The 24,201-nt window shown below is 41.1% G+C and overlaps 2 protein-coding genes across 31 annotated transcripts in view; one reads left to right on the forward strand and one right to left on the reverse strand.

Moving 5' to 3' along the window:
* The window catches only part of RUBCN (rubicon autophagy regulator), a 64,387-nt gene extending 53,718 nt beyond the window's left edge, over window positions 1-10,669 (reverse strand). For 9 of the 18 annotated variants that reach the window (XM_072812157.1, XM_072812156.1, XM_072812154.1 and 6 more), the window contains exon 1: window positions 36-317. In XM_072812157.1, the coding sequence (XP_072668258.1) occupies window positions 36-100 (65 nt within the window). In that variant the 5' untranslated portion in view covers window positions 101-317. Of the gene's footprint in view, window positions 1-35; window positions 318-10,348 lie in introns of those variants that run through there. The other 9 variants (XM_072812160.1, XM_072812155.1, XM_072812158.1 and 6 more) reach the window with 4 other exon arrangements.
* FYTTD1 (forty-two-three domain containing 1) overlaps window positions 432-24,201 on the forward strand; it is a 39,495-nt gene continuing 15,725 nt past the window's right edge. For 7 of the 13 annotated variants that reach the window (XR_012024416.1, XR_012024417.1, XM_072812164.1 and 4 more), the window contains exons 1-3: window positions 10,911-11,153; window positions 15,345-15,473; window positions 20,855-20,896. Coding sequence is in view for 11 of the 13 variants with exons in the window: in XM_072812164.1 (XP_072668265.1) it covers window positions 11,048-11,153; window positions 15,345-15,473; window positions 20,855-20,896 (277 nt within the window). In the remaining 2 variants the exon portion in view is untranslated. Of the gene's footprint in view, window positions 518-9,622; window positions 9,685-10,904; window positions 11,154-12,510; window positions 12,650-15,344; window positions 15,474-20,854; window positions 20,897-24,201 lie in introns of those variants that run through there. The other 6 variants (XM_072812165.1, XM_072812169.1, XM_072812170.1 and 3 more) reach the window with 4 other exon arrangements.

Raw genomic sequence — 24,201 nt, forward strand, 5'->3', positions numbered from 1 at the left:
CCCGCGTGGCCCCCGCCGCCCCGCCCCGGGCCCACCTGCTCGCCTCCGGCAGGCGCTCCTCGCAGCCGCCGAGGTCCATTCCCGCGCCCTCGGGTCGCATCCGGGGCTGCGACCGTCGCCTCCTCCCCGAACACAGGCGTCTCTGCCACTTCGTCCCTCGGGGCTCCCGAAGCCCCTCCCCCACCACGGAACCGAGGAGGCACCCTCGGAGGGTGGGCTCAGGGCGCTGCGCTACGCCGGGGCTGACATGACAGCGAGGCGCGGGGACTGCTGTCTCAGCTGCGGTTTCCAGCCCTGCCACCCCCACTTCCGGCTCCGAGAACTACAACTCCCGGCAAGCACTTCGAAAGGCTCCGTCGCTCCCGGCATCCACCGCTCCGTCCAATCCGAGGCCGCGCACGCAGATCCCGGAGGCGTGCTCGCGGCCGTAACCTAGTCCCGGGAACGCGCCCGGGCGTGAACGTCTCCACCTTTGGAACCTGACGGAGGCCGGAGTCTAGGCTAGGAAATAACGCAGGTCTCTCTCTCTCTCTCTTTTTTTTTTTTTTTTTTTAAGATTTTATTTATTCATGATAGACCTAGAGAGAGACAGAGGGAGAAGCAGGCTCCACGCAGGCAGCCCGACGCGGGTCTCTATCCCGGGACCCCGGGGTCACGCCCTGGGCTGCAGGCAGATGCTCAACCACTGAGCCATCCAGGTGTCCCCTCCTTTTTTTTTTTTTTCTTTTAAGATTTTATTTATTTATTCATAAGAGACATACAGAGATAGAAGCAGAGACACAGGCAGAGGGAGAAGCAGGCTCCACGCAGGGAGCTTGACGCGGGACTCGATCCCGAGACCCGGGGTCACGTCCTGCGCTGCAGGCAGGAGCTAACCGCTGAGCCACCCGGGGATCCCCAATAACGCGGCTCTTAACTTCAGCCCGCCCCAGCTTACCTCCCGTCGGTAGTATGTTTAGGGACCCTAAACATTGTAATGAAGAGCTCGCAAACTGAAGAGCACAGGTTGCTTTGGGATCCCAAAGGAAGAGCAGGAGGGGGAAGGGCTTTGGGGGAAGGTTTTCTGCAGAGTTGATGTCAGAGTCGAGTTTCTAAGGATAAGTGTGCATTGGCCAGGAGGAGGAAAGTGGAAACAGTAGCATAAGGAAGCATGCCGGTTTGGGAAGTACTGGTTACCAATTGTAAGAGCTGGGAAGGAGGTGGGGAACAGGATGCTCGGGGTCGGTGAGCTGGCACCCTGGATCAGGACGTGCCATTCTGAGGACTCTGGATTTTACCCTTAGGACAGTTGGGAGCTAATCAAGAAGCGATTTGACCAAACCTGCTTTGAAAACTGCTTCTGACGATGTGGAGAGGGAATGGGGTGTCAACCCTGCCAGAGATCTAAGAGCTGAAGAATGGATAGGAGGGGAGACTGGAAATTCCTATAGAGGCCAAGCAGGCAATGCCAAGGAGCGAAGTGAGCTGCTTGTAGGAGAATGGCAGAAACGCTCTGAGCCGGAAAACTCATCCAAGAAGATAGGTTCTCACCTTTTCTAAAACCAGTGTTGCAAAATGGGCATACAGGCCTGGACTAGAAATTGCTCGATATTCTGCTTTTGCAAGAGAAGGCAGAGTCTGCATTTTTAAGTACGACTTCCAGTTTTTAAATATTGGTGATTTTTTTTTTTTTTTTAATCGTAAACATGACACAGGCCAAAAAAAGGTCCGTCTGTAGGCTAAATGTGCCTTTGGGTTACTCGTCTGCAAGTTCCAGGCCTGAAGTAGGATGGTAGGGAGCAAGGAGGCTGAGATTAGTGCAATGGTAAAGCGATAGAATCAGTACTACTCCGTGATGGGGGGATCTAGGTTAGCTCCATGGAAAGCTAATTACTCTATTAAAAATGATATATGGCGGGGATCCCTGGGTGCCCCAGCGATTGAGCACCTGCCTCCCCCCCAGGGCGTGATCCTGGAGTCGGGATTGAGTCCCACGTTGGGCTTCCTGCATGGAGCCTCCTTCTCCCTCTGCCTGTGTCTTTGCCCCTCTCTCTCTCACTCTGTGTGTGTGTGTGTCTCTCATGAATAAATAAATAAAATCTTTAAAATATATATATATAGGACGTCTGGGTGGCTCAGTGGTTTAGTGCCGCCTTCGGCCCAGGGCATGATCCTGGACTGGAGACCCGGGATCAAGTCCCACGTCAGGCTCCCTGCACGGAGCCTGCTTCTCCCTCTGCCTGTGTCTCTGCCTCTCTCTCTTTCTCTCTCTATGTCTATCATAAATAAATAAATAAATAAATAAATAAATAAATAAATAAATAAATAAATTTTTAAAAATATTAAAAAATATATATATATATAGAGGACTTCTGGGTGGCTCAGCGGTTTAGTGCCGCCTTCGGCCCAGGGAGTGATCCTGGAGACCTGGGATTGAGTCCCACATTGGGGTCCCTGCACGGAGCCTTCTTCTCCCTCTGCCTGTGTCTCTGCTTCTCTCTCTGTGTCTCTCATGAATAAATAAATAAAATCTTCAAAAAAATAAATTAATATATGACTTCCAGGAATTTTCAGACTTGAGAAAGCTTTTTTTTTGTGAATTAAAAGTGAAACGAAGGAGCTTTCTAATGCAAGTTATGATTTCCAGCTTCCATTTATATAAAAAATACTCTTCGTTCAAACTTTCTCATATTTTCCTACTAAAGGGTTATACTTTTTTTTTTTTTTACAAAGGGGCAATGTTATTGGGATTTCACTGCCTTCTATTTATACAAATGTATGATCTTAATATTTTAGCATATATTGTAATCCCAAATTAATGCCACATGATCTTAGCATATTTACATGAAAGTCAGTCTGCTTTATCAGGAAATTCTAGAACTAAAATTGCAAAAAGTCTCAGTTCTGTAGTAAAAGTTCTCGGAAAAGTTACATCCAAGTCTGGGTTTACATATATTGAAAGCAGTCAGTTAATAAATTGATAATAACCTACATTAGCCATGTGTCCCCCCTCCCATTTTCTGTTTTGCCTCACCCCAGATGGTCATATCCTGAATCTCTGCCTTATGATTACACTACTTTCCTTTATATATGTTTTTTTGCATCAATTTATAGACCTAGAAAGTATTATTTTTAATTTTTGTGTTTTAGCTTTATAAAAAAGGTATTGAGCTGTATTTATTCTTTGGGGCCTTTGTTTTTTTTACTTAATATTACATTGATAAGATTTATTCACATTATCATATGTCACTGTAGTTCATTGATTTTGACTCCTACATAATAGTTCATTATGTGAATACACCAGTTTATTCATGCTGTCTTTGATTGATAGGCATTTGGGTTTCCAGGTTTTTGCTATCATAAATAGTGCTACTATTATTCTTTTACATGTGTCCTCTTGTATATAAACAAAGGTTTCTCCTGGGTACATACCAAGAAGTGAAATTGGTAGGTCATAGGGTTATTTTCTGTTCTAGTTTTGTTTTGAGTGGTGGGTTTATAGATGCAGTTTTCAAAATGACTAATTAGTTAAAAGTCATAACTAATTATAATTAGTTATTTAAAATGACCAAAAATAAAATAAAATAACCAAATGAAAATGGGCCATGCATGGAAAATGAGGAGAGTATGTCATGAACCAAGGATTGTGATTAATCCAATGTTGTGCTTCTGAGGCCCAAATGCAAAAATTGGCAAATACGCAAAAAGATCTAGTATGAGGGTTCAATAAGTCACATAAGTGTAATGGCCTTACTTAGTACTGCTTGCTGAAGTAATATGTTAAAAGTCAAAAAACCTGAAGATGTTTGTCTTGATCAATCTGTTTTCAAGATCACTGGGATGCTATTTTCATACAAATAGTAATAGGTCCTAGAGTACCAATGGCAGAAAGCCAAATTGACTCAAGAATCAGTTATTCAAATAATGGATTTTTAAAGCTCATTACATTCACCAATTTGCAAAATTTGGTTTTAAGAAGTAGTCTGCTTTTTATTTCTTATTTAAGTTCAATTTAAGTAACATATATTATTAGTTTCAGGAGTAGAATTTAGTGACTCATCAGTTGCATATAAAATCCCATGCTCATTACATCCTTAATGTCCATATCCCAGTTACCTCATCCCACCGCTTACCTGCCCCTCCAGCAACCCTCAGTTTGTTTCCTAGAGTTAACCGCCCCTTATGGTTTGCCTCCCTCTGTTTTCATCTTAGAAGTATTCTTCTTAAATATATTCAACAAATATCATAGACATGTTTTTTTTTTACTGTATTCACAAAAATTACTCTTAACAGCATTTTAAAAAATACTCAAAATTTAAAAGCTAAGGAATGGCTCCTATCGGTCAAGTCAAAAACAATTTGAGCATCAAAAAGAGGTAATCCACGAAATGTATACATATCAACAGTATCTTCAAAGGCAAGCACTCTTTACCCCTTTTCTTTCTTTCTTTTTTTTTTTTTTAAAGATTTTATTTATTTATTCATGGGAGACACACAGAGAGAGGCAGAGACGCAGGTAGAGGGAGAAGCAGGCTCCATACAGGGAGCCAGATGTGGGACTCGATCCCGGGTCTCCAGGATCAGGCCGTGGCCCGAAGGCAGCGCTAAACCGCTGAGCTACCCGGGCTGCCCTACCCCTTGCTTTTCAAAGAGAATTTCTGAACGCAGGATGAGTGAATTTCTATGGAAATTTATATGTACATATAAGTGTGCAAATAATAAATAGAAAAGGGAAGAAAGGAAGGTGGGAGAGGAAGCTGTTTTCTACAGTAGAATGTCAACTAATGAATGCATAGGAATGACAGAAAATCATTATTTTATAATAACAGTGTAATAATTGGATTTATGCAAGAATCATGAACGGATGCTAAAGCCATTAGTGAAATTTGTTCTGAAATGGGATATTTATACCATCTCAAACTATCTCCCCACAAATCATTTACTCATTAGAAATGGAAAAAGAGAGGTATCTTTACAATGGCAGACATAACCTTAAAATCACCAATAAGACAAAATGACATCATGTGCCTCCTAATGTTAAGTTCTGAGGACACAATGTCACTTCCATAGTACTCGTGACGAAAGTGAATAACCTGAATTTAATCACAGGCTAACAATAAGACAAAGTCGAATTGGAGGACAGTCTATATAAGTGCTTTTACTCTTTTAAAATTTTTTTTTATTTATTTATTCATGACAGAGAGAGAGACATACACACACACACACAGGCAGAGGAAGAACAGGCTCCATGCAGGGAGCCTGATGTGGGACTTGATTCTGGGTCTCCAGGATTATACCCAAGGCTGAAGGTGGCACTAAACCGCTGAGCTACTGGGGCTGCCCTGCTTTCACTCTTCAAAAGTATCATAAAAAAACTAAGAAAAGCTAACAAATTTTATCAGATTAAAGGAGACAAAAGAGGCAGGACAAAGAAATGCAACATGTGAACCTGGATTGGATCCTAGATTGGAAAAAAAGATTGTTATAAAGAATAATTATTTATTAGGATAAATGGTAAAATTTAAACACAGAGTATACATCAGAATAGAATTGCATCAACATTATATTTTCTGGTTTGATCATTTTAGCATACATATATAAAAGAATGTCCTTAGAAATATATTCTATATCATGTCTGCAATTTACTCTCGGATTATCCAAAAACAACAAATAATAAGAATTATAGCCGTCTTTGTATCTGGATACCAATCTTTCTCCACTTACAATGGGGTTCCATCCTGTTAAACCCATCATGAATTGAAAATATCATTAACTGAAATTGCATTTAATACACTTAACCTACTGAACATCATAACTTAGCCTACCTTAAACATGCTCAGAACACTACCATTATTAGCCTAGAGTTGGTCAAAATCATATAACAAAGCCTATCTAATAATAAAGTGTTGAATATTTCATGTAATGTATTGAATACTGAAAATGAAAAATCAAATGGCTGTATGAGTGCATAATAGAAGTAAATGTATCAGAGAAAGGATCCTCTCCTCAGGGAAAGAGAGATGAGAGTCCAGCCAGGGTTCTTCATCTCAGAACAAGGAGGCCAGGGCAAAGGGAGAAGAAGCATGAGGCAAAGACAGAATGCCTAAAAGCCCATGACTCTAGAATCCTGGCTTTCCAGAACCTTCCTAGACTACCAAACTATCTAGTACAAATCAAGGATATTTTTTAAAGGAAACCATGGTATAAATAAGGAGAAACTATGTGACTTAATAGATTTGTGTAGCTTTAGAAAATTCCACAATTAGTCATTCAGTGAATTGACTAGAATCCTTGGTTGACAGGATGCCTACCCTGACCAGAGAGACAAAGCCTAATAAGGAGTGACCTAGAGATCCAACCCCTGAGTCCAGGAAGAATGCCCCTTCAATGAAGTTCCCCTGTCTACCCAGAGCAAGCTCTGTAGTCAGAGAAACTGATGGTCAGGGACTTGGAGACCCAGTAATGCCTCCAGCTACGCCTGCAACAGCTATGCCAGATCCAGCTCTGTACTGCTCTGCTGTCACATTGTGCTATAGCAGTGTCTTGCACATAGCAGGAACTCAAACTCTGAACAAATGAATGAATGAATCCTAAGATTAAAAGGCAGAAGACAAGAACAGCTAGTAAAGCTTAGGACAAAGGAAAAAAGGGCGACACAAAAAGAGGAACAGGAAGCTACAGCAAAGTGGCAAAGAAGAAGCTACTGTGGCAAATGGGGTAGAATGAGAAGAACTGAGCAGAAAAGAAAGACCACTGTGCATACAAGTAAGTTAAGGGAGTTAGGTATAATGATAATAGTTATACCTAATACTATACCTACAGGTGACACAAATTATACCTAATTCCCTTGTTATACCAGTGTAATATAAATTTTATAAATTTACAAAATTACAAAAATCTTTTTCTGAAAGGCAAGCTTTGATACCAAAATCAGACATTACAAGAAATGGAAACTATATATCAGTATCACTCATGAAAAGAAAAACAATATCCTTGACAAAGCATCAGCAAACCAAATCAAGCAATTTATAAAAAGGATCATACACCTTGACCAAGTAGGTTTCTCCTAGAAATGCAAGGGTAGTTCAACATTTGAAAAATAAAATGAAAAAACCCCATTTGGCCATCTCAATAGATGCAGAAAAGATATTAAATAAAATTTGACATTCACTCATGATTAAAATTCTCCACAAACCCAGGAACTTCTTCAACCCGATAAAATACATCTACAAAAAAAGCTAACATGATACTTAACTGTGAAAGATAATCCTTTACCCCTGGGGTTTGTCATGAGCAAAGATCTTTGCTTTCACCTCTCCTTTAAATACAGTACTGGGGATCCCTGGGTGGCGCAGCGGTTTGGCGCCTGCCTTTGGCCCAGGATCGAATCCCACATCAGGCTCCCAGTGCATGGAGCCTGCTTCTCCCTCTGCCTGTGTCTCTGCCTCTCTCTCTCTCTCTCTGTGACTCTCATAAATGAATAAAAAAAAATAAAATAAAATAAAAAATAAATAAATACAGTACTGGAGTTCCCAATCAGTGCAATCAGGCAAGCAAAAGAATAAAAGGCATACACATTGGAAACAATTATGCTAAGATAATCTAGATTAAAAAAAGAGTATATACTGTATGATTCTACTTATATAAGATTCTAGAAAATGCAAATTAAACTGTAGGATCAGTGGTTACTTAAGTAGTGGTTGGAGAAAGGATTCTAAAGGAGCACAGGAAAACAGGATGAGAGAGATATTTATTATCCTCTTTACAGTAGTATTTTCGCAGGTCTGCACACTATACACCCATATAAACTACACACTTTAAATTCATGTCTTATTATCTATTAACTGTACCTCAATAAAGCTGAAAAAAGGAGGACTTGGAAGAAATATCAAGCTAATAAAGTTTTAAGAAGTCAGGGACACGTGGGTGGCTCAGTGGTTGAGTGTCTGCCTTGGGCTCAGGTCATGATCCTGGGGTCCTGGGATCGAGTCCTGCATCGGGCTCCCCGCAGAGAGCCTGCTTCTCCCTCTGCCTATATCTCTGCCTCTCTCATGAATGAATGAATGAATGAATGAATGAATAAATAAATAAATAAATCTTTTTTTTAAAGAAGGGTGAAATACATGAATTGTGCTTACCTTTGAAGAGAATATAGATCTCTATGCACACTGAAAAGAGAGCCACAATGTGTGGATAGAAAAGTGTGATGTTAAGGTTGCTGGATTTAGCAGAAATCAAAATATAAGACTCCCAGTTAAATTTGAATTTCAGATAATGAATTATTGTTTAATATAAATATATCCTAAATATTGCATGCAGCATCCTGTAGTAAAGAAATTTGCTGTTTATTGTTTATCTGAAATTCAAATGTAACCAATCTTGTATTTCATCTGGCCATCCTAGACATTGACTTATATATATATATATATATATATATATATATATATATATATATATAGTGTATGAAATCAAGCCTCTAAAAAAGGCAGCCACTTGAAGTCTGTGTTTATCCTGACATAGAGGAAGCTGCTGAACTGCTGTACTCTAGACAATGGACATATGTTCATTGTCCAGCACAGTACTGTACTTATTCACAGTAGGTCCTCAGATTTTTTGTTTGTTTGTTTGTTTTCTGGCTCTGCAAGCTGAATGAAGATAGAGACTGAATCTAACTCTACTAATTATTTTATCCTCAGAGCCTATTACAATGCCTTGTGCTCAATGGATATATGATTAAGTGAACAACTGCCTCTTGTGCTCCAAAAAATGCAGGGTTGACCTTTTAACTCCAGCCCTTGTGGCTGGATGCTCAACCTTTTAGGCCCCAGTTCTGATTTCTCAGTGTCTCCCACCTTTTCAGTGTCTCCACTTTTGCCGTAGGTGTCTCGGGTTGCTGTTTTGTTTTCTAGTACCTTGTGTGTGACTGACCTATCCTTATACAATGCTTATCATTTTCTTGTTTTTGTCTTTGGAATCTGGGTGACTGCTCTGACACTCAAACCTTTAGCCTTTGGGGGAAATCTCAAAGTCTGAAACGCAACAGCTAGGACTGCTTAATGGAATATTGGGCATGTTCCCTTTAAAGTTAAGGAGATTTGGAGTAGAGCTTCAGTTTTTGGGGAGAAGATCAGGATAAAAGGGAATCTTTTGAATCTTTTTTTTTTTAAGATTTTATTTATTCATGAAAGACACAGAAAGAGAGTGGCAGAGACATAGACAGGGAGAGAAGCAGGCTCTATGCAGGGAGCCCGATGCGGGACTCGATCCTGGAACTCCAGGATCACACCCTGAGCCAAAGGGAGATGCTCAACCGCTGAGCCACCCAGGCATCCCCAAAGGGAATCTTTATATATACTGGTGGTGGGTAGGATTTTATACATTTGGGATTTTTATTATCTGTCCTGTAAATACCTGAAGTACAAAATGCATCCAAACTCTAAATGCATTACTTCCCTCCCATAAAATTAAGAACTTAATATTATTTTCTGCAGATTGCTCCCACAAATAAGCAGAGATTATAGAAGTTATTTCTAGGAAGAGAATGATAGTGTGGAGAAACATGTTTCCTGCTTAGAAGATGTTAGAATCCAAGAATAATTAGGTATAATGTATGCGTTTAGTATAACTATTTCTTGTTTTGCAGATGAGTATGAGACCCAGGCAGCCTACCAAGTTCACAGTGCATGACTGAAGCGAATAAAAAAGGTACCACTCAGTAAAACTTAGTTCTCTTATTCTTTTATTTCTATAACCCATTTTCCTTAGTTTTTAGGAGTCAGGAGAGGGGTGGGGGTTGCTGGATGGAATAGTAACAAAATCAAGCACATTGTGCTACTCTCCTTGACATGCCAACTATTGTTCTTGGGGTTTTTTTTTTTACCCTACTTTCTTGTACCCCTTCATAGGTGTGTTTTGGACCGATTCACTCTTCTATGGTTATATTTTTGTCTTAGGTTAAAAATTAAGTACAGGCTACTGTAGTTTTGAGATGCATCAGATCACTGGTTTATTTCTACGCAAAAAGAAATTTTAGGAAGTGGACGGGAGAAGGTGGCAGAGATTTCTAAATGGACAGACAACCTGTCCCAGGCTTTTCCCTTAGATGCAAATGTCTTAGATAGTTTTAAGTTGTTATGAGGGTGATATAACCTAAATGCTTCCATACAAGCACAGTTGTTTTGGAGGAGGAGAAAGAGGTACGAAGAAAGGGAATATCATGTTTTGTAAATGGGGGGGGGGGGGGAGTTCTGCAGGAATTCATAAAATATTTAAGAAGTTTCCCCACAAGATTGATTAGAAAAGCGAATCCTCCTATCAATTGCCAACGCAAATGAGTTCAAGGAAAATGCAAACGAGTAGAGGCACTTACCCCTCTCCTAAGGGAAGATGAGATGGTGTGAAGGTAGCTCGTACCGTGCAAAATGTTTTGAGGGTGCCGGTTGAGAGGCGGTCCGCGTACAGGAACCGGCAGCACCTGCTTTTATTGGCGAGGTGACGCCAGCCCTGTCCCTGCAGCTCTGGCTCTGCATCCCGACGTGGCGACTTCGCCTGTTGCAGGTGGAGGAGCTGCCTGGGAGAGGGGAGCTGGGGCGCAGCTCCGCAGGCGAAGCCGTGCGGGGTCCGTGCTGCCCCCGGGCTTCATGGCAGAGCGTGAAAGGTTCGTGCGCAGCACAGCTTAGGGGGCCTTTCTGACGCAGGACGAAGCGGAAGGACACCGGGCACACAGTCGCGGGGCAGGCACGCGATTCGGTGCAGCGTCGCCCGGTTGGGGCGGAACGGCGGGGAGCGAGAGGAGCCGGCTCGGCCGGCGCCCGGGCAGCGCGTGCAATGCTTCCTCCCGGCCGCCAGGGGCCGCTCGCGCCCGCCGCCGCCTCCGCAGCCCCCCCGCCCCGCCCCGCCCCGCCGCCGCCGCCGCCGCCGCCGCCGCCGCGGGTGGGAGCGCGAGAGCGCCGGCCGCGCGCGTGCGCCGTGCGTGCCTCGGTGCAGCCCGTCTGCGTGCGTGAGTGGGAGGCGGCAGGCTCGGCGTCTGGCCTTCTCCGCCGCCGGCCCCCGCGCGACGCCCCCAGCCATGAACCGGTTTGGTACCCGGTTGGTGGGAGCTACGGCCACGCCGCCGCCGCCGCCGCCGAAAGCCCGCAGCAATGAAAACCTGGACAAAATCGATATGTCTCTGGGTACGGCGCCGAGTGGGACCGAGCGGGGGGGGCGAGCGCCGCGGGCCGCGGGGGCAGGGGCGGTTGGCGGCGGGGGCGCGGGGGGGCCCGGGGGGCCCGGGGGGCGGGGCGGGGCGGCGGCCGGGGGCGGGGTGGGGGCGGGGGCGCCCCCTCCTTCCTCCCCTCCCCCACCCCCCGCGGGCCGCCCCGGCTCTTTGTGAGGCGCAGTCGGCGGGCTCCGCTCCCAGCGTGGTCTCCGGGGCGTGTGCGGAGGCCCCGCCGCCCCGGGCCCCGACGTCGGCGAAGCGGGGAAGCGGCAGAAGCCACCGGAGAGGCCGACGCGCGAGGTGGGGCGGCCGGGCGGGGACCCCGTGAGGCGCGGGACGGCGCGGCTCCCCTCAGGCCGGGTCGCCGCCCGGAAAGCCCGTCGCTTGGGCGTCGCGATGCGGGTCGCGGCCCTCAGAGGCGGTCCTGCGCGCGCTGTGGCCCGTCGTGCTTCGGGCCGGTGTCGGGGGAGCCCCGACGGGCGCCCGCGGAGCTTCGCGTGTGCGCGGCCCCTCCGCCGAGGGGTCAGTCAAGGGTCAAGGACTCCCGGGGCCGCGAACTGAGCAAATGCCCAGGACGAAGGCGTTGGGCCTCCAGCCTGCCTCGCTGCTGCTGCTGCTGCTGCTGCTGCTGCTGGTAGTGGTCCGGGTGGCCCAGCGGTTAGCGCCGCCTTCGGCCCGGGGCGGGACCCTGGAGACCCGGGATCGGGTCCCGCGTCGGGCTCCCTGCACGGAGCCTGCCGCTCCCTCTCCCTCTGCCTGTGTCTCCGCCCCTCTCTCTGTGTATGTCTCTCATGAATAAACAAAATCTTAAAAAAAAAACAAAACAAAAACAAAAAACCAGGGAGTCGGGATCCCTGGGTGGCGCAGCGGTTTGGCGCCTACCTTTGGCCCAGGGCGCGATCCTGGAGACCCGGGATCGAATCCCACATCAGGCTCCCGGTGCATGGAGCCTGCTTCTCCCTCTGCCTGTGTCTCTGCCTCTCTCTCTCTCTCTGTGACTATCAAAAATAAATAAAAATTAAAAAAAAAAAAAAAAAAACCAGGGAGTCTCCTCAGCTAAGGCCAAGGAGACTAAGAAGGAACGTGCGCTGAGCGCTTACGACCTGGCAGGCACCAAGCCGGTACGTGCCCAGCCTCCTGGTAACTGCGGTACGTGCTCCTCGTGCTCCTCGCGGTCAGAGCCTGGGATCCCGCGCCACACTGCCCTCAGGTCGGATCCTTTGCCCCTAACTGGCCGCGTGGTCACAGGCGAATTATTTCTCAGCGCTTCGTGACCCACAGTCACAGCGCTCATCTGCCTCCGACAGGTGCTGCCGTGAGTCCACAGGCGTGCATAGCTGCGTAGGAAAGCGCCCGGTAGACCTAGAAAGAAGCATCGTATTTCCATGCGCACACTATAGAAGCTATGGTGGTGGTTCCTGTTGTACAAAACCTGAGACGGAGAGAAAGAACTTGGCCCAAATCATACAAGTAAAAAAAAAAAAAAAAAAAAAAAACCTGTAGGTGTTGCCGGAAGTGTCAAACGTGTATTAATCATAGCCGAGACCTTAAGTTTCTAGGTTTTTTTCTATGTATTTTGTTTGGTGGTTAGGATGTTCAAGTGAAGAAAATGGAGGGATAATTCTCTTTGAAGGCAGAAACGAAATGCTATGGTAGTTAAGATAGACCCTGTTCTCTTTTCTCTCCTCGGAGAATATACAGCATTCTTTGAGGTTCCTTTTTTTTTTTTTTTTTTTTCTAAAAAAAGAAATGGGAAGAAGAAATGGTACCTATTTTTTTTTCCCTAATGTTTTTTTAGTAGTCTCTACACCCGACCTGCAGCTTGAACTTATAACCAACCCTGAGATGGAGAGTCTTAACGCTCTTCCGACTGAGTCAGCCTGGCACCCTAAGATGATGCCTATTTTAAACAATTATTACGCTTTGTGAATAGTCCGTTTTATCAGGTCGGCAGAGGTTTAGAATCTGATTTTTAAGTTTTGACAGTATGATTTATATGAATGTTGATATAGAATATCTACCAGTTATCAAGATCTGGTCTCATTGTGGCTGTTTCTTTTTCTTTTTCCTTTTTTTTTAATTTTTTTTTATTTTAGCCATTCTGACAGGTGTGATGTGACTCAGTTTCTTAATTTGAAAACGGGCATTATACTATCTTACAGAATTGTTGTGAGAATTAAATGAACACTTGTGAGAACAAGGCTTCTCAGTTACTACTGTTTATATTACTATATATATACCCCTAGTGTCATGGAAGAAACTTTTTCATAAAAGTAGCTCATCGTAATGGAATTTTTTTTTCCAATTTACATACCCTACCTCACTGAGTAGGAGAAAGCCGTTTTCTTCTTTTAGATTGGAAAAATCCACAGCTGATCATTTAACTTGAGGATTTAGATAATAACACATTTAAAAATAAAGCAAATTTATATTTTATACGCTTTGCTATTTTTAATTTTGTTATGGTTATCCCTTATAATGCTTTATTTTAAAATTGACCTGGTTAGTCAAAATTACAGTCTTTTTTTTTTAATGGTCCCCAGAAAATTTATTTTTTTGTGTACTCTCATGGCTCTGAGATTTCAGACTTGTGGTGAAGAATAAGGAAAAAAAAAGTTAAAGTAGTGTTTCTTTCTTTTTTTTTTTTTTAAAGATTTTATTTATTTATTTATGAGAGACATACACACACAGAGAGGCAGAGACACAGGCAGAGGGAGAAGCAGGCTCCATGCAGGGAGCCCGACTGGGATTCAGTCCCAAGTCCCCAGGATCAGGCCCTGAGCCACCTGGGCTGCCCCAAAAGTAGTGTTTCAAGAGTGTTCAAAAATATTCCCTTTCTGCCCCCTGAGAATTTAACATGTTCATGTATCTGATTTCATGAAATATTTTTATTTAAAGGCAAATGTTTTTGAGTGTCTTTGAATTGGATGAATTTATGTATAGTTGAAGGACTGACCTCAAGAAGATAAAGTACTTTGGGGATATTTGAATTATTTTAATGAATATTTGTGATTAAGAGTCTTAAAAATTACCGATGGGTTAGGTAGAGTAGTAATATGTAAGGAAAGATTCCTATAATATATAATTCTCTCTTTTATTTCAGAAAAGACTAATTATATTAATATAGTTGTTAGATTCTTGTGTTTAGAGCAATTTGGAAAAAATAATTGAAGTTAATTAGTTTTGTGAGATTTTAAGTTGACCAGTTTATTTGCTTTATCAATCATCAAAATTAATATTGAAGTTGGGATGTGGACAAAGTATTTGGCTATTTCTTAGATGAATATTTTTTGGCTTCTAGTAATCTTCTTTTGACATTTGTAAATAGAAATCTGGAGTTGGTTTAGTTTCCTGATTTTCACATTGTTGTGCTGTGGTATTAGGGCAATGTGATGTTTGTAAATTACTTTGGGAGAGTTTAAAAGTGTTGAAAACAATGAGTGTAGAAGGCAGAAAGGAAGGTAGCTCTGAATATTCTGCTAGAAAAGTGAAGAACCCAATTATTTTCTTTTTATGCTATACCTTTATTATGTGCTTTTTATTTCATAGCTGCTATTTACTTGTTTCCATCAATGATTTTAAACTTACCTGAGAATAAGGACCATACTCTACTTTTGTTTGTTTTCATTACAGCATAACCTGCCACATACATTCATTGCACACAGCATATGCTCAATAAATATTTGCCGAATTGAAATGAACTTCTTTAGAAATGTACTCTTTTAGTTGAATGATTTATTATTATTATTATTATTTTTACTGCCTATGGTTTTATTGGAAGGTGGTCGTCTTTAAAAACTGGACACTTCTGTGATTATGGAAAGTAGATATGAGTAATTTTTGTAAATAGGCTTTTGCTTATTTATATGCATTAAAGAAATATGGTGGATAACAGAAATAGAAATCTTCATTAATTGGTAGATTTGCTTTGAGCTCTTGATTTGAGCTTTTCCTATAAAACTTTTCTTTAATGCTGAAAGTATATTGGCTGATTTGAATTTTTATCTTATTATTATCCTCTTACGAAAGTGCTTTCAAAGTAGCAAAGAAGTTAGGGATGTAAGAAATCTGTCAACTAGAAAATGAGGCTGAGTAATTAATTGAGTTATTAAGTTAAAATGAGTTAAGTTGTAAGTTAATAATCATCACATTTTGTATATCACAGATGATATCATCAAATTGAATAGAAAGGAAGGAAAGAAGCAGAATTTTCCGAGACTAAATAGAAAACTCCAGCAAAGCAGTGCCCGGCAATTCAGGATGAGAGTGCGATGGGGAATCCAACAGAATTCTGGTAATTTTTACAAGTAAACTTAAGAAAGAGCTATTATTTGTAGATTCATAGCATGCTATGTTTAGTACATACTTAAAATATGGAAGAAATATATTAGTACCCTTTGTGATTTGTATTTTCTCAGATTTTTGTTTAATCTTGAAATCTGGTAAGCATTTTCAGTTGCTTTAATTAGGTGATAACCCTGTTTTTTAAAAACATTAAGTCGGGATCCCTGGGTGGCGCAGCGGTTTGGCGCCTGCCTTTGGCCCAGGGCGCGATCTTGGAGACCCGGGATCGAATCCTACGTCGGGCTCTCAGTGCATGGAGCCTGCTTCTCCCTCTGCCTATGTCTCTGCCTCTCTCTCTCTCTGTGACTATCATAAAAAAAAAAAAATTTAAAAACATTAAGTCATTTTTAAAGTACCTTTTGTATGTAAATAGCATAAATTATATTTAGGGCTACAGTATTGTAAGGGATTTTACAAAGCAGAGGTTTTATTTCCTTTCCAGTTAGGTATTTAATAGTCTGGTGGATAATTACATAACTCCCACATGCATAAAATATATTCAATGAAAGTGCATACCACTTTACAAGACAACTCCTTTATTGGAGATAACTATTTACTAGAAAGTTTTCTTAATTGAAATTAAATTGTGCCTACCTGTTAACTCTGTAGAGTTACAGGAAGCAAACTCTCTTTTCTATATGAGAACTTTTTAAATATGTGAGACTATTCTGCATGGAAAATACTTCCAGGCTCTTTGTGTTATCATCTAGGGCTCTTAAGGATCTGTTAAATCCTCTAAAGGGAACACTCAGAATTGAGTGCCTTAGATGTGATATAATAATCTTGGAACTCTACATATACAGGTATTTTTTGGCACTTTGTGGAAGCTTATTGATTGATTTATAACCATGTTGTTCCAAAATGGATTTAAGGTGGTTACTGAACCCTATTAATTGTATATGACTCATTAATTTTTTTAGCAGTTATATCAGTGTTTTAGAATGAACCTTTGTGGGGATCCCTGGGTGGCTCAGTGGTTTGGCGCCTGCCTTTGGCCCAGGGCGCGATCCTGGAGTCCTGGGATCGAGTCCCGCGTCGGGCTCCCGGCATGGAGCCTGCTTCTCCTTCTGCCTGTGTCTCTGCTTCTCTCTCTCTCTGTGACTATCATAAATAAGTAAAAATTTAAAAAAAATAAAAAAAAAAAGAACCTTTGTTCAAATTAAAAAACTAGATCTTTTTTACACACGTAAAAAACGTTTGGTGACTTTTATCCTGTATGTTAAAAAACGTAAAAAATAATTACCAGTGGGTTCCATGATTATAATTAGTTCTATGTATATAATAGTTAATATGCCTTCATACTCTCTAAACATATCTGTAACTGAGGTTAGACTCTACAAAGAATTTTATTCTTCTCTAATAATTTTCATTTCTATTTTTTTAAAAGATTTATCTATTTGTTTTAGAAAGAGTGTGCATGTGGGAGTAGGGGGAGGGACAGCGGGAAGAATCCCAGGCCAACTCCCTGCTAAGCACAGACTGGAAGCCTCACCAGGGATTTCACCCAGAGCTCAACTCCACAACCCATGAGATCACGACCTGAGCTGAAACCAAGAATTGTACACTCAACCAAGTCACCCATGCACCCCTTCTAATAATACCTTAAACAGTGGAACCCAAGCAAGTAAATTTTGTGACAGATATTTACCTATAGCAAATGAATATTTAATTCCAATGATTTATATTTAAAAATTCCTATAGATGTTATTCAGCATACCACATTTTAAACATTTGCTTTAATTTCAGAGTTCACAGGAGCCAGAAATGTATTTGTTTATGCTAGTTCTATGTTAAATACATGATAAATGCCCTGAACTGACTAGGTTCTTAGGGTTTTTAGAGATGTGATCTTTTACTTCAAGGAATTTCTAGTAACAGAGATAAGACAGACAACATGGAGTTGAGAAATGTCATGAAAGAAATTCCAGTAGTACCAAAGGACTTTAGATAGATTTTGTGCTAAGAAAATCAGTGGTTTAATGGATAAGGTGAAATAGGATCTGGTCCATGAAGGACCAGAAAAACTTTCTTTTTATGGGGTTTATCATCTGAGCTTTAAGATAAATGATACCTAGGGGCAGCTTAGGATCTTATAAGATTGAACTTGTGCTTGTTCTCCAGTTACATGTGACAGAGCCTAAAATAGAACATCTGCTTCTGTCACTGAATGTTCAGAGAAATAGAAGATTGTCTCAAATTCTGATTGGCTAGAAGTTCAGATTTCCACATTGTAATGTCAGTGAGAATGTTAGTTTGAGGTAAGAGAACACGTAAGATAGAGAGTTCTTGGCAGACTCTCAATAAATTGTTTTTATTTATTTTTAAGATTTTATCTTTTTAAGTAATCTTTGCACCACTTTGAGGCTTGAGATCAAGAGTGGCATCTTCTACTGATTGAGCTAGCCAGGTGCCCCCTAATCAAATATTTTTGATGGCTGAACAATTAAGTGAATAAAGTCTTGCTAATTCTCTGCCCAAAATATGATTTAGTCACTCATTAAATATATAAACAATCTAAATATTCTTAAGTGGTAGAATAGTATACAGCATCATTTCTTGAAGTGTTGTCTGGGGGTCTTGGGGAATCCCCAACACTCAAGTCCCTTTTATAGGGCAGCCCCGGTGGCACAGCGGTTTAGCGCTGCTTGCAGTCCGGGGTGTGATCCTGGAGACCCGGGATCGAGTCCCACATCCGGCTCCCTGCATGGAGTCTGCTTCTCCCTCTGCCTGTGTCTCTGCCTCTCACTCTCTCTCTCTCTGTGTGTGTTTCTCTGTGAATAAATAAATAAAATCTTTAAAAAATTACTTTTATAATAATACTAAGACATTACCTATATTTTCACTATTAGCCTCTCACAAACGTACAGTGGAAGTTTTCTAGAATCTACCTGATGTGTGGTAATTAAATTGTGGTAACAGATATGAGAATTTAGCTGTCTTCTATTAAAGCAGATACCAAAGAGATTTGCAAAATACAGAACAGTGTTGTTCTTCCTTTTAAATATTTTTGGGCTTTTTAAGGGAAAATAATTGTTATTTTTTATTAAAAATATGTTATTTGCCCTGTTGTGGGTTTATTATTGTTGTTGTTTTAATGAAATCGTTTTTAAATGTTTTGTTCTTCATTTCTAGTATGATAATATCCATAAACAAACCTACAGAAACAAAAATCCTGGAGTTCTCAATAATTAGGAATATAAAGAGGTCCTGAGGCCAAAATGTTGGAGAATGATGTTTTTTTTAAAGATAGAAAAGAGGGCAGCCCTGGTGGCTCAGTGGTTTAGCGCCACCTTCAGCCCAGGGTGTGATCCCAGAGACGGGGGATCGAGTCCCACGTCAGGCTCTCTGCATGGAGCCTGCTTCTCTCTCTGCCTGTGTCTCTGCCTCTCTCTGTGTGTGTCTCTCATGAATAAATAAATAAAATCTCCAAAAAAAAAAAAAAAAGTAGAAGAGATGGGAATATTTGTAATATTACTTTGGAAAGGAGCCAGTGATCTGATTGCATTCACTTTGTGATTCAGCATTTTCCCAAAACCCCTCAAATCGTTGTGTAAGTGATCAGACTCCCAAAATTACTGAGGCAAGTCAATAAGTATATGAAATTCACAAAGAGATTGGGCTAAGATTTCAAACTAAGATGAAAATTCTCATCTTTAGTCTTAACTGTTGTCAACCTCGGTCACACCTGTGGAGCTTTTATAAAGCTAGACTGATGTTCTGGCTGCACTCTTTTTCTACTGAAGCAGAATTTGCAGAAATTAGGCCTAGGGATTTTTTTAAGCTCCATATGTGGTTCTGATACATGGCTAGGGTTAAACTACTGCTCTAGTACAGCTGAAAATGTGAAAGTTTTTTCATAGAGGTAGTAGTTGAAGTAATGAGAATGAAGATACTCTGGAAAGACAAGAGAACTTTCTAGAGGGGCTGAAATGGATGAAAACTAATAAAAGATGAGGCATCTGGTTGGCTGAGTCCATAGAGCATGCAACTCTTGATGTAAGGGTTATAAGCAGAAGCTTCACATTGGATATAGAGCTTACTTAAAAAAAAAAAGCACAAGATGAGGACTGGGTGTTATACTATATGTTGGCAAATAGAATTTAAATAATTTTTTTTTTAAATTTACTTATGATAGAGAGAGAGAGAGAGAGAGAGAGAGAGGCAAAGACACAGGCAGAGGGAGAAGCAGGCTCCATGCACTGGGAGCCCGATGTGGGATTCGATCCCGGGTCTCCAGGATCACGCCCTGGGCCAAAGGCAGGCACCAAACCGCTGCGCCACCCAGGGATCCCTTAAATAATTTTTTAAAAGATTTTATTTATTTACTCATAAACACAGAGAGAGGGGCAGAGACAGAGACAGAGGGAGAAGCAGGCTCCATGCAGGGAGCCTGATGTGGGACTCGATCCCGGGTCTCCAGGATCACACCCCAGGCTGCAGGCAGCACCAAACCGCTGCGCCAACAGGACTGCCCTAAATAATTTTTTAAAAGCTAAGAACTTAATGCATTAGGTGATGTCTTTAGTACGCCTTTATAATGCTTTTTAGAATATAAGGCACTTATAGAAGACCAGAATAGAGAGAATTGGAATAGTATGTATAGTTCTTTCCTTACGAAATGTGACAGTGAAAGGGTGAAAAATAGAAGCATTGCTAAAATTGAGGTACAGCTGGTAAAGTTTGTTCAAAGGTACAAAGGGAGGGAGGGGGAACGGATGATGTAAGCTTTCTAGAAAGTAGAGAAGCCACTTATAGAAATAAAAGTGGAAAGGATAATGAGTATGGGAACAATGACCTAGCAGTCAGTAGACACTTAGGAATAGAATTTTGTCTTATGCTTTTTTTTTATTCTTTTAATCAGTTTTATTTTTGTTAATGAGACTTCTCTCATGAGTCTTTCTCATCCAAGCTTAAAACTTTGGTATAATGATTCCTCCTCTCTCTTCTCTCTTCTTTCTTTCTTTCTTTCTTTCTTTCTTTCTTTCTTTCTTTCTTTCTTTCTTTCTTTCTTTCTTTCTATTTATTTTTATTCCTCCTCTCTCTAATCTTTCTCTTTGCTAATTTATTCATTCATTTGGAATACTTTCAAATTTCTTTGTTCCACTCCCTATCCTTTATCATGCCATGTTTGAGTACCAAAGTAGCATCTGAAATGGCCTCACTGCCTTTTTTCTCCCTCTTCCATTCAGTCTAAGATACTGCTTCTAGACTGAAGTAACTGATCATGAATTCTGTAACTCCTCGTTCCTTGTCAACTGTATTCTTTATTCCTATATAAAGTCTTCTGATTTGAGGCTACCACATCCATTTACTATTTATTCTTTTCCCTAGACTGTGCCTCAATATGCTGTGGTTACCCATGTCTTTGTACTTGTAAGTTTATGTCTATCTCCCTAATCAGATTTTGTCTGTTTTACAATGCCTAGCTGAAAGCCCACTTTTTCTGTAATATTTTTTTTCTCTTTGGAAGTGTATCCTAGATTACATTTTTTACCTTTTACTTAATTTTTATATTACAGCTTGTAAAGTGTTCCAATTTTTGGAACCACACAAACTTGCACTTAGATTGATGGCTCTGCTATTTTCTAACTGACATTTGGGTAGTTATTGTTCTTAACCTCACTTTGCTCACCTGCTAAGATGTTAGCATCAACCCCATCAAATTCTCATTTAAAATACTTAGCAAAGTATGTTAACAGAGATAGTGGTATCTATTTCATATTCAATACAAATAAAAATAGCAAGTAGTTGTAGATTTAGTTTAAATATACAGGTTCCCCTAATCTTTATTTGGTTTCTGGGGGCACCTGGCTGGCTCATTCAGAAGAGTATATGGCTCTTGATCTTGAGATGTCATGAGTTTGAGCCCCACATTGGATGTAGAGATTACTTAAGTAAATAAAACTTTAAAAAACCCAATAATTTTCACAATTTAAAAAGTTGTATCTATTGCTTTTTCCCCAGATTATAAAAGTAATCAGTACTGTAGGACTGAGGCAGAGTACCCAAGAAAGGAACAAACCTGGAAGGACTCCCTGTGACATGGATTTGCCATTCTGATGGAACTCAGTAGGAAGCTATCTATAGGGGTGATGCAAGTTAGATTCAATGGATGATAAGTGACGCCTAAGACTACGTCTGGACAGATGCCTAGGGCCCAGATTTAAGGGATCACTCACACTCAGATTTTGTGCCCTTGATGCTTCTCTTGCTTTACCAGTCTCAGCTTGCAGGGGAGGGATAATGAGTACCAGTAGGTGTTCTGTGCCCCAGAATAAATCTTGAGGTGTATACTGGAACCTGAAAGTGAAAATCCTTTCTCGGGGTCTTTCCAGTGCCCTCTACTTAGAAAGCTTAACATTGTGCCAGCTAGTAAGAGAAATGTTCCTGTAACAAACAGGGCAGTAAAGAGTGAATTGGGAACTGAAAGGCAGTAAATTAGTAAATGGTTCAACCATTATAACAAGTTTTCCTGTCTTGTTGGGCTCTGTTCTCAAAATAGGTACATTACACAAAAGCATTCTGGAGTAAAAAGTAAGTTTAGTGAGATGGCTGATTAAAAGGTATCAATCAGGGCAGCCCGGATGGCTCAGCAGTTTAGCGCCGCCTTCAGCCCAGGGCCTGATCCTGGAGACCCGGGATCGAGTCCCACGTCAGGCTCCCTGTGTCTCTCATGAGTAAATAAAACCTTTTTTTTTTTTTTTTTTAAAAAGGTATTAACTAAAAATCTCAATAGCTTTTGATAATCCCAGGAATGACAATATGAAAATAATTATTGAAAAGGAATCTTTTTTGTGATTCCTTTTTTGTGACAACTAAATCTAAAAATACGTAGTAATAAACTTAACAAGAAATGTGTAAGACTTACGTGAGGAAAAGTTTAAAGCTTTCCTGAGTCAGTTTAGTGACAAGCCTCGAATAGGTGGAAAGATATACTGTGTTCACGAATATTGTAAAGTTGTCAGTTCTTGAAAAATTAATTATAAATTTAATATTCTTTCAAAGCATCGAAGGATATTAAAACTTGACCTCAGGAAACCTACTTATGAACATGACAGTTCATGAATGGAAAAATAGCAATAGCCAAAAACACATGGAAAATGTCCATTCTCATTAGTAAACTATCGAATACATTTTTTTTTCCAAAAATCTAAGTGATAAAGATTAAAAAGAATATTCAGCATTGTCAGTGATAGAGGCACAGTGGCACCCTTTTGTTCCTGGGGATATGAATAAGTATGGTCATTCTAGAGGAGATTTTTTATAGTATAGCATTTCAATTTCTGGAAATTTGTATCTTGAAGGAATAATCATGGAAGTGAAAATAGCTCTAGAGATCTAGAGAAATGTAAATTTGACTTGCTATTTACTCTTGGTTAAACATATGTTCATATATATATATATAAAAGTTTTTTTTTTTAAGATTTTACTTATTCATGAGAGACAGAGAGAGAGGCAGAGACACAGGCAGAGAGAGAAGCAGGCTCCACGCAGGGAGCCCGACGTGGGACTCGATCCTGGGACTCTAGAATCACGCCCTGGGCTGAAGGCAGACGCTCAACCGCTGAGCCACCCAGAGATCCTTATTTTAAAGATTTTTTTTTTTTAATTTATTTATGAGAGACACAGAGAGAGAGGCAGAGAGAGACACAGGCAGAGGGAGAAGCAGGCTCCTTGCAGGGAGTCTGATATGGGACTCGATCCCGGATCTCCAGGATCATGCTCTGGGCCAAAGGCAGGCGCTAAACCGCTGAGCCCCCCAGGGATCCCCTCTTATATTTTTAGTGCATTTTACAAATACTTTGCAACTCTGTAAAATCAGAAGTAAATTTATATATACTTGGTAGTTTTTAATTGTCCAGTAGAAAAGGTAACCCTGAAAATTCCCCCTGTAAGACATTTACCAGTTTTATGTCTAAAACAGCTATAATTTAAACTTTGGTTTTTTTCTGCTACTGAATATAAAATCCAGCTTTTTGAAATTCCTTTGAAACTAGATTGGTTTCCCAGCTATGCTCTTATTAATGAATTAAATAAAAGTTTAACACACACGCACACAAAATGTTACTTATAATAGTTTAACATTAGAAGTAAGTGAAGATGATCATTTTGAGATTGGTTGGATCAAGTATGGCACATTAAAAAATAATACAATGGGGGCAGCCCGGGTGGCTCAGTGGTTTAGTGCCTGCCTTCGGCCCAGGGCCTGATCCTGGAGACCTGGGATCGAGTCCCATGTCAGGCTCCCAGCATGGAGCCTGCTTCTCCCTCTGCCTGTGTCTCTCATGAATAAATAAATAAATAAATAAATTTAAAAAAATAAAAAAATAAAAAATAATACAATGGGTGGTGGCACCTGGCTGGCTCAGTGGATAGAGCATGTGACTCTTGATCTCAGGGTTGTGAGTTCAAGCCCCTCGTTGGGCATGGAGCCTACTTGAAAAAAAAATAATAGAATGAAAAAAAGTTATAATACAATGAAAGAATATTAAAGACATGGGATAATACAATACAGCATTAATGCACACTACAGAATAGAACATAGATTATGAAACGGGGGCAGCCCGGGTGGCTCAGCTGTTTAGTGCCGCCTTTGGCACAGGGTATGATCTTGGAGACCCGAGATCAAGTCCCACATCGGGCTCCCTGCATGGAGCCTGCTTCTCCCTCTGCCTGGG

The sequence above is a fragment of the Canis lupus genome, chromosome 35 (genome assembly GCF_048164855.1).
Source record: "Canis lupus baileyi chromosome 35, mCanLup2.hap1, whole genome shotgun sequence".
Classification (NCBI taxonomy): domain Eukaryota; kingdom Metazoa; phylum Chordata; class Mammalia; order Carnivora; family Canidae; genus Canis; species Canis lupus.